Raw genomic sequence first — 10,987 nt, forward strand, 5'->3', positions numbered from 1 at the left:
TCTTAGCGGCCCCACCAGGATAAATATAAGAGATGCTATCTATTAGTTAATGTAGAAATTTTCTGTATACATTTGTCCATGCATAAAGAGAGTGTTGTTGTAATGGAAGGAGTAAATTATAAACCTAAGTATTTTATGTGTTGAGGACTCCATGTAAAATTTGAGGTGATAAAATCTGCTTTAAAAGTGAACTTGGTCAAAGGTAATATTTCACATTTATCATTGATCAACTTGTAACCAGAAACTGAAGCATAAGAATTGACTTCCTGTAAAAATGTAGGAAGAGAGGATTAAGGTTGTGAAATGGATAATAACACATCAGCAGCAGAAGCTGCTAGTTTAATTTGTTGGTTTTTAAAATAAAATCCATGTATGTCTTGATTTTGACGTATTTTAGACAACTACGTTTCTAAGGCTAATTTAAAAAGGAATGGGGAGAGAGGACAACCCTGATGGACACCTCTTCCCAGAAAAAAATAAGGAGAGGTGACACGTTTTTCACAAATTGCTGCACATGGTTGTGAATAAAGAATAGAAATGAAATCAACAATATAATTTTTGGGCAAAAACCAATCCAAAGTGTTTGAAAGAGAAAAGGCTAATATATGTGGTCAAACGATTTTTCTGCGTCTGGGGCAATTGCTGCAAGAGAATGAGGTAAGTGGGAAGTTGTTGATAAAATGTGAAAAAGCAAGTGAGTTTTTTCAGAAATAAGATGACCTTTGACAAAGTCCGATTGTTCCTTGCCTAGTAAGTTAGGCAGATATGATTACAATCGTAGGGCCAGAAACTCAGAAAAAATCTTATAATCGATATTAACTAAAGCGATAGGTTCGTAATTTTTGCAATATATTGAATCTTTCCCTTCTTTTGAAATGAGGCAAATTAGGGCATCTAAAAAAGAGCCGGAAGAATCACATGAGTATAAAAAAGAAGCTAAAAGATTATATAACTTAGAGAGAAGTAACTGTGAGAAATTTATAAAAAAAACTCAACTGTGAAGCCATCCAGGCCTGGAGCGTTGTCTTTTTAAAGTATATGCAAAGCGGTATGAAGTTCTTTTTGTGATATATTGGATTCTTATAATGTGAACTCCAGCGGAATAACATTGGATTTTTGGATGTAAGAGAGCTACTGAGAAATAGGAATTTCTGAGAGAAAATCCTCTGGTATATATGATAATTCATAAAAATTGAGGAATTCATCTAAGAGTTTGGAGTCTTTAAACTTTAGTGTTTGTTGTGCATCCATAATTGATTCAATATTAAATTTGTTATGTTTAACCCTAAGATAACTTGCGACTAGGTTGCCAGCTTTGTTTTGGCCACCTTAAAACTTTACGCTAGTTTAAATAAATAAAGTGAGGCATTATCTGTCAATTCCTTATTAAATTGAATCTTGCCATTAATAAGCTCAGATAAACAATCTTTCAATTTAGAAGAATAATAGGAATGCTCCAACCTCTTTATCTTTGCTAAACGTTCTTTGGCCTGTTTACGTTAAGTATAACGTTTTTTTAGACATATCCAATAATAAAATTATGAGCAGTTGCTTTAAATGCATCCCAAATAATAGAAAAAGGTACGTTGTCTGTTTGATTAAAGAAAAAATATTCATTAAAAAGGACAAAAAAGATGAGGGAAATATACGGTGTAAGCGGAGTGGGTTATTAAAATACTGGTGTTTAGGCATATGCGGTTTCTGCAAAATATGTAATTGAATCGAAATGGGAGCATGATCTGATATTAGAATGGAACTTATATCCAGAACTCTTAAGGATTGGGAGATATTGTGATATAGAAAGAAATAATCTATTTACGATTGAGTCTGATGAACCAGTGAGTAATAATCTCACAGGGTGGGATTTCAAAGTCTCCAGGCATCAATAGGCTTACATTGTTGAATAGTTTGAACAAAAAATGTATGTGCTTTGTGTGGTATGAAAGAGACCGACAAAATATGGTTCATAAAAGGGTCAATAACTTGATTACAATCACCTGCTAAAATGAAATTATCCTCCATGTATTGTGTAATTTGCTGAGTAAAATGAGTCCAAAAAGAGGGGTCACCAACAGTGGGAGCATAAATATTAAACAGATAAATTGAAGCATCCCTAATAAACAATTTAGTATTAAACCATCTCCCATCATCATCTGAATCTTGAGAGATCAATTTAAAAGAAAGCGATTTGTGACAAAGAGTTATAATCCCATTTCGTTTACCATCTCCTGGTGAGAAAAAGACTTCACCTACCCATTCCCTTCTCAACTTTAAGGATTCATTTACCATAAGATGTGATTCCTGTAAAAGAGCTATATCTACCTCAAGCTTTGACAAATGCAATAACATTACTTGTCTCTTCATGGGAGAATTTAAACCGTTGACATTCCAAGAGATAATTTTCATAGACATACAAATGTTAAAGAAAAAAAGAGAGACCTTGATCTAGACAAACCATATAGTAAGCAAGATACAAACCATACAACCCAACTGTTCAAAAAAAATAATAAAACATTGCTCAGAAAGTGAATATGAATAAATAGAAAAGTAAAAAAAGAAAAAGAAAAGGAGTGCAACAAGAGAAAAAGAAAGTGAAAGGATGGATAGAGAAAAAGAAAGAAAAACAGAAAGAAGAGAAGACAAAAAGAGAAAAACATACCCAAAAATGTCATAATAAGACTGGGGGGATGAGACTACATGGAATAGAGGCCCTGTCAAGCCCAGTGGAGCAGAGGACGGGGAGGGACCGCAACACATAGGACAAAGAAAAAAAACAGGCACAAACATAAACAATCCTGTAAAAGAAGAAAAAAGGCAGTTAGTATAAAAGAACTGCATTATTATATTCAGATAAAACAATGCTAAAATAGTCATCCACACACTAAAGTTGTAAACAAACCTAACAAGCCAAGAACTACTGTGAAAGTCCAATGAAACTAAATGGCCGGAGATGCAGATGCTCCAGAAGTTTCCATGGATTTACAGGAATTGATGAAGCACTTCAACAGGACCAGGCCATCATAAGTTGTGGTTTTATACTTAAAAGTAACTTTAAATAGGCAAGGATGAAAAAGACCATAACGGGCTCCAAGAGATCATAGAGCAGGTCTCATGTTAAGAAATTCCTTGTGCCTATTTGCTGTGCTTTTGGCATAGTCTTGATCAAAATATAAAGGGTTACCCGACCATGAGATATTTTGAATTGACTTAACCTCTGCAAGAACTTTAAGCAAGTCAGTGTATTCCAGAAAGTACAAGATAACTCCTCTTGGTCTCCATGAAGTAGATGCAACAGCAGGTTGATGAACTAATCTATGAGCACGCTGAATATTAAGAGCTATTCCTTCTGGCAAATTCAGCAACCTAGGGAGGAAGGATTTGAAGAAAGGGAAGGGCTCAGTGCCCTCTGTGCGTTCATGCAGTCAATAGATGCGAATATTGTTTCTTTTATCAAGGTCCTCAAACTGTTTCTGAAGAGAGGAGACTTGAGACTGAAGTGCGATGACCTTGTCATCAGTAAGCCCAAAGGATGATACACTTTACTCCACCACGGTTAGTCTCTAATCCATCTGAGACCAATTATCCATGAGAAACTGGAGCTCAGCATTGGTTTCCTCCATGTAGGGACACAACAACAAATCATAGGAGACAGTAGAATAAGACTTTGGCGGAGAAGGTGGATCTTTTTTTAAACATTTTGTGGATGCCTTCCCTGTTGCAAGAGGAACAGGAGCTGAGGTAGAAGATCGTTTAGGTAAAGAAGCTAAGGAGTCCTTCATTTTGGAAAATTATGTGAAAATAGCAGAATTTTTAATGAAGGTGTGCATGTAGAGTTATATAGGAGGACCCACTTTTTACAGTCTACCCATAGAAAATGGAGGCAGGCAAGAGTGGAAACCCAAAGGCTGAAGCAAAAAATATCCAAACACTGACAGATAAGAAATCCTCTGCAATGGTCAACCAACAGTAATATAAAATGGAATTAGCTAGTTTTATTAGTTGTGGGGAAAAACACATTGAAAAGCCAGGAAAAAACACCCAGACTGTAGGATATGCCATTAGGAAAAAAGAAGCAGCCAACTCTGCAAACTAAAGAGGAAAATACCAATATTTGGCATGTGAATGGTTAAACGACAACAAGCACCTCCTCAGAGGCGCCGCTCTGCTGTGTGTGAGGAGCTGTTTCATCTTAAAATGTCAGCCGCTACGGCAATGAGGAGACTCTTGTCTCAAGTACCAAGCAGGCTGCATGTCAAGGTATGCAGCTGCAGGGAAAAAGTGAGCTACCTCCTATGTCACCAAGACATCTGCAAGCAAGGGCGCCCCTTCAAAAGTAAAGAAAACAATGTTATGCAGCCTTCGGTCTGTGCCGCTCCGAGAAGAGTCACTTAGATGCCACCATCTTCCACTGGCATCAAGCCATGCCCCCCTTGTATGTTATCTTAATCAGCCCATTGTAACAATTGTGCACTGCTTGTCTCTAGACTTGGAATTCAAAGTGGGCTGCATCAGAGACCATCTCTCATTGTTGAACCAGTTCCACATGTGAAATCCACAAAGCATTTCCCTCTGGATTTTTCTACACCAGATTTTATACTGGTGGGTCTACACGCACCAGTATAAAATCTGGCTCTCTAAATTACCCTGTAGAACTTTAAAAAAAAATCTCTTGGCCCCTTATTTTCCCACCATTGTTTTGCTTCTTCAACATTTTGTCTTCGTCTTGCTAGGTGGCCCATGTTATTAAAGCCTGCTCTTGATCGCTCATGCACTAGCAGTTTCCACCCTATCATCATATCGCCACAAGGTCTTAAGAGCCTTTTTTTTCCTCCAGGTGAGAAGCTGAGCAGAGAATATGCTAAGATTAATCTCTCTTTGATGCTTTCAAAATGTACCTTGTATCCATCTAAGGTACCAGATCAGTCACTCTTACTGTCCTAAAAGACCTCAGCATGATGTCTGATGCTTGCTAATCTTTCATACCTGTTAATAGTGTGTGGAATAACTATTGTACTAGTTTAGACCTGTTAACAGTGTTTGGTACAGCTGTTGGCACTGTGTCTCTTCATCTTACATTGTTCTGATACTTAAGTGCTTCCAGGTCCTCCCGCTTCTTTCCACCATAAACCTTTGAATCAAGGAAACTGTTCAAGTTTTTCCTCGCGCTCCTGTTTTCCACCCAGTACTGCCAGCTAGGACACTCTCTCAAAGTAAGAATGGTCACCTATGAGGCCATCCTCTCTGACCTCCAGATAAAGGGTCTTGTCATCTGCCTTCGAAAGTGCCAAAGTATCTGGAGGCAGCGCTGAACTCTGACATGTTTGTGAGCCTCCAAATAGCAGTGTCATTTGCCTGCCAGTTAAGGCTCCTCCCATGCCTTACACCTTGACTGTAACGGCACTAGGAAGAGCCAGGATGGATGCTGCAATAGACTCTATCAGGCCTCTCCAATTTTTTGCTTCACAGACCTTATGTGATCCAGAATATGACTGCTCTACTAGCGCTCTGTCTCTACATGTCGATTTTCCTGCGCTTTTTACTGGTTTCTTATAATTTATGGAATCTTGTTTAAAACCCTGTGTTTGATCCACTGTTCACTTCTGGTCTGTCTCCTCAGTTCATCAATGATACAGTCTAGCTCTACGTCCTTTTGCGTTCTGTGTACTGATCTACCTTTGGTTCAAAAGTCAATGAAGGCATGCTCTTGTCGTCTCATTCCTTGGTCCTATTCAGTGAAATACTGTGCCCCTCTCTTTGAAAACTACCCCCATCATTTCTGCTAAGAGAAACTTCACAAAACCAGGGTCCTTTGCTTCCAAACTTGTGCATAGGCTAGCTTCTCAGCTTAGGCCTTTTCTAGAGCCTCTAGTATCCCGTAATAATGCCATAATTGGTGTGTGTCTGTTTTAAGAAAGACTAAACTTCAGTAGTATACCTGAAAGTGAATGTTTGTGGAAAAATGCTTGTACTTTCGTACTATGCTTGTTACAATCTGATTGCCTTGGAGTTAGGGTCTATCCAGAACCAAAGGATAGCTTCCTATGTTAGAGTGCCAGTATTTTACCACAGGTAGAAATATATTTTGTGTATAGTATATGTCACTATAATGTAATCACTCACCAATCAATCACATAAAGTTTATTAATGTTATGCAGATGTTAAATCAGCTAGTCACTGTTTTTCGTGTTGCAGTAATCAATACTGAGTTTGTGCTTTTTTTTAAACTTAGGTTTCTATTCAAAATAATGACCAGAATGCAGTCACGGTAGAGAAAATCCAGAAGCCTATAGAGCTTTTGGTAGAACAGAACAAACATGTTATAGATCCCGACAGTAGCATAAGAAGTCCAAATTTCGAAGAAGATAATGAGGCTTCAAATAAGGAATCTTCTGGGGAGAACGGCCAAAGTATGTTTTCTTCAGATCACTCTCAAGAGGAACATATGAAACGTGATGGACGAGCAAAGCCGGTGTGTATTTCAAGGATATTGGAGTCTTTTTAAATAAAGTTTAACACTGATATAAGAAACAGTAAAAGTAACAAAGTACAATGTGCTATAAAAAGTAATACAGTGTTTTGTGCTAGAGATTACCTCATATCCGCATGGTTAAAGCTTTCAACTTGAAGCTAAGTTATGAATCGAATCACAAAACAAAGTACTATATAACTAAAAATCAAAAGTCAGATTGGTTAAATGATAAATATTGGAAAGTAGTCTATGTGGTTGCAAGCAGTGGCCTAGATGAGGACATTCTGTCCATAACTAACTCCAATTTGAACATTGGACTAATGGAACATCCACTGAAGACAATGAAGTAGCAGAGTTTCAATAACCTGCCTTTTACTCCCTCCTTCCATTATTAGATTTTCAGTTTATTCCTCTGTATCCTACAGCATTCCACCATCAGTGGGTGGAGCATTCCAGTAGCTTCAAAGTCCTCTTTAGGAGAATTGATGAGGCCATGGAAGGGGGGCATGGGGAAGGCGAAACTAAAATAAATGGCATACATTTGTGAATGGCATTGGTCTTTTGCTATACTAAAATAATTATGAATTATGTTAAGACCCTTACCTAAGGCTTTATCCATTGTTAAATCCATCAGGCTTTCACTGTTGTTAAAGACCCTCTCCCTGTCTAATGGGCCTCACTAAGGACTTGTGGCAATATGTTGTCAATTTCTATATGCATTTGCAGTAAATTATAATTCTACAAGAAGCCTTCAGCTAAAAAAGAAGCAATGTATACCTGTTTAATTAATATCTGGGGCATACACTTTACTGGTCTATGTCACATAACATAATTTATTTTTTTATTCTTTTAGTTATATGAGTTTTGCATTGCTCGTATCAAAGCAGTGTTCCTACTACTTAGTTTGTTGCTCCCCTCTTGTTCACAGTATGGTCTGCTCTTCCATTATCAATTGCTTAGTTTCTTATATGTTGCAGCATCACAAACTTACCTGTCCTACATCTAACACCCTCCATACAAGTCTTTTACATTGTACTACAAGTAATTGATTTAGAGGAGTTACATGCAACAACGTCATCCATTGTTCGGATTTGTAATACAAATGGCAAACTAAGCAAATCTTCTGATCTGAAAAAACAGAGTCCGAGCTGCTAAAGACAATCTTTTATACTCTTGTTTTTATTTTTTATGTTTCAGGTACATCGTCCAAGAACTATACTGAATATAGGACACGGATTAACGTCTCAGAGTAAATTCCAAAGTCCAAATTTCGAAGAAGATAATGAGGCTTCAAATAAGGAATCTTCTGGGGAGAACGGCCAAAGTATGTTTTCTTCAGATCACTCTCAAGAGGAACAAATGAAACGTGATGGACGAGCAAAGCCGGTGTGTATTTCAAGGATATTGGAGTCTTTTTAAATAATGTTTAACACTGATATAAGAAACAGTAAAAGTAACAAAGTACAATGTGCTCTAAAAAGTAATACAGTGTTTTGTGCTAGAGATTACCTCATATCCGCATGGTTAAAGCTTTCAACTTGAAGCTAAGTTATGAATCGAATCACAAACCAAAGTACTATATAACTAAAAATCAAAAGTCAGATTGGTTAAATGATAAATATTGGAAAGTAGTCTATGTGGTTGCAAGCAGTGGCCTAGATGAGGACATTCTGTCCATAACTAACTCCAATTTGAACATTGGACTAATGGAACATCCACTGAAGACAATGAAGTAGCAGAGTTTCAATAACCTGCCTTTTACTCCCTCCTTCCATTATTAGATTTTCAGTTTATTCCTCTGTATCCTACAGCATTCCACCATCAGTGGGTGGAGCATTCCAGTAGCTTCAAAGTCCTCTTTAGGAGAATTGATGAGGCCATGGAAGGGGGGCATGGGGAAGGCGAAACTAAAATAAATGGCATACATTTGTGAATGGCATTGGTCTTTTGCTATACTAAAAAAATTATGAATTATGTTAAGACCCTTACCTAAGGCTTTATCCATTGATAAATCCATCAGGCTTTCACTGTTGTTAAAGACCCTCTCCCTGTCTAATGGGCCTCACTAAGGACTTGTGGCTATATGTTGTCAATTTCTATATGCATTTGCAGTAAATTATAATTCTACAAGAAGCCTTCAGCTAAAAAAGAAGCAATGTATACCTGTTTAATTAATATCTGGGGCATACACTTTACTGGTCTATGTCACATAACATAATTTATTTTTTTATTCTTTTAGTTATATGAGTTTTGCATTGCTCGCATCAAAGCAGTGTTCCTACTACTTAGTTTGTTGCTCCCCTCTTGTTCACAGTATGGTCTGCTCTTCCATTATCAATTGCTTAGTTTCTTATATGTTGCAGCATCACAAACTTACCTGTCCTACATCTAACACCCTCCATACAAGTCTTTTACATTGTACTACAAGTAATTGATTTAGAGGAGTTACATGCAACAACGTCATCCATTGTTCGGATTTGTAATACAAATGGCAAACTAAGCAAATCTTCTGATCTGAAAAAACAGAGTCCGAGCTGCTAAAGACAATCTTTTTTACTCTTGTTTTTATTTTTTATGTTTCAGGTACATCGTCCAAGAACTATACTGAATATAGCACACGGATTAACGTCTCAGAGTAAATTCCAAAGTCCAAATTTCGAAGAAGATAATGAGGCTTCAAATAAGGAATCTTCTGGGGAGAACGGCCAAAGTATGTTTTCTTCAGATCACTCTCAAGAGGAACAAATGAAACGTGATGGACGAGCAAAGCCGGTGTGTATTTCAAGGATATTGGAGTCTTTTTAAATAAAGTTTAACACTGATATAAGAAACAGTAAAAGTAACAAAGTACAATGTGCTCTAAAAAGTAATACAGTGTTTTGTGCTAGAGATTACCTCATATCCGCATGGTTAAAGCTTTCAACTTGAAGCTAAGTTATGAATCGAATCACAAACCAAAGTACTATATAACTAAAAATCAAAAGTCAGATTGGTTAAATGATAAATATTGGAAAGTAGTCTATGTGGTTGCAAGCAGTGGCCTAGATGAGGACATTCTGTCCATAACTAACTCCAATTTGAACATTGGACTAATGGAACATCCACTGAAGACAATGAAGTAGCAGAGTTTCAATAACCTGCCTTTTACTCCCTCCTTCCATTATTAGATTTTCAGTTTATTCCTCTGTATCCTACAGCATTCCACCATCAGTGGGTGGAGCATTCCAGTAGCTTCAAAGTCCTCTTTAGGAGAATTGATGAGGCCATGGAAGGGGGGCATGGGGAAGGCGAAACTAAAATAAATGGCATACATTTGTGAATGGCATTGGTCTTTTGCTATACTAAAAAAATTATGAATTATGTTAAGACCCTTACCTAAGGCTTTATCCATTGTTAAATCCATCAGGCATTCACTGTTGTTAAAGACCCTCTCCCTGTCTAATGGGCCTCACTAAGGGCTTGTGGCTATATGTTGTCAATTTCTATATGCATTTGCAGTAAATTATAATTCTACAAGAAGCCTTCAGCTAAAAAAGAAGCAATGTATACCTGTTTAATTAATATCTGGGGCATACACTTTACTGGTCTATGTCACATAACATAATTTATTTTTTTATTCTTTTAGTTATATAAGTTTTGCATTGCTCGCATCAAAGCAGTGTTCCTACTACTTAGTTTGTTGCTCCCCTCTTGTTCACAGTATGGTCTGCTCTTCCATTATCAATTGCTTAGTTTCTTATATGTTGCAGCATCACAAACTTACCTGTCCTACATCTAACACCCTCCATACAAGTCTTTTACATTGTACTACAAGTAATTGATTTAGAGGAGTTACATGCAACAACGTCATCCATTGTTCGGATTTGTAATACAAATGTCAAACTAAACAAATCTTCTGATCTGAAAAAACAGAGTCCGAGCTGCTAAAGACAATCTTTTATACTCTTGTTTTTACCTTTTATGTTTCAGGTACATCGTCCAAGAACTATGCTGAATATAGCGCCCGGATTAACGTCTCAGAGTAAATTGTAACATCATAGGACAGCGGTAAACACCAAACTTTCTAGATGATAGCCGATCTTCAGATACCCATTTCCAAATAAAAGCAGCCCGACAAACTACCTTTGTCACTCCCTTTGATATAAACAATGCGTTGAAAAAGATTATGCCTCAAGATTCCGGACCTGCACGGGCGACAGGGAAAATGGACATTTCGTACTAAAGTAAATCCTCTAAAATAATGTCGATCATCAATTTGTAAAAATAAAAGCTATTACAACTGATGTATCTGAGTAAAAGTTGCTTTCATTTAAAGGCTCGATTAGTAGAGCATATTGATTGAGTAGATGACATTTGGGTAGTTAGATATTATCAACTGCAAAGAGCTACATTCCCAGTGCCCGGGTAATTCACCCGGTAACACTGCGCCCTACCTTAAATTTAGAGATACTAAAGTACTGGTAACTCTGAGCATGCAGAATTAACAAGAAGAACAAGTCAAACTCTGTGGCTGTACTG

General features: G+C 37.2%; 1 protein-coding gene across 2 annotated transcripts in view; it reads left to right on the forward strand.

The window, feature by feature from the left end:
* The window catches only part of LOC146855188 (uncharacterized), a 1,301,788-nt gene extending 1,291,047 nt beyond the window's left edge, over window positions 1–10,741 (forward strand). For both annotated transcript variants that reach the window (XM_085650581.1, XM_085650582.1), the window contains exons 10-13: window positions 6,230–6,469; window positions 7,667–7,855; window positions 9,053–9,241; window positions 10,439–10,741. In XM_085650581.1, coding sequence (XP_085506707.1) covers window positions 6,230–6,469; window positions 7,667–7,855; window positions 9,053–9,241; window positions 10,439–10,501 — 681 coding nt within the window. In that variant the 3' untranslated portion in view covers window positions 10,502–10,741. The remainder of the gene's footprint in view (window positions 1–6,229; window positions 6,470–7,666; window positions 7,856–9,052; window positions 9,242–10,438) is intronic.
* Window positions 10,742–10,987: the final 246 nt, after the last annotated feature.

Source organism: Triturus cristatus, chromosome 4_1, assembly GCF_964204655.1.
Source record: "Triturus cristatus chromosome 4_1, aTriCri1.1, whole genome shotgun sequence".
NCBI classification, from domain to species: domain Eukaryota; kingdom Metazoa; phylum Chordata; class Amphibia; order Caudata; family Salamandridae; genus Triturus; species Triturus cristatus.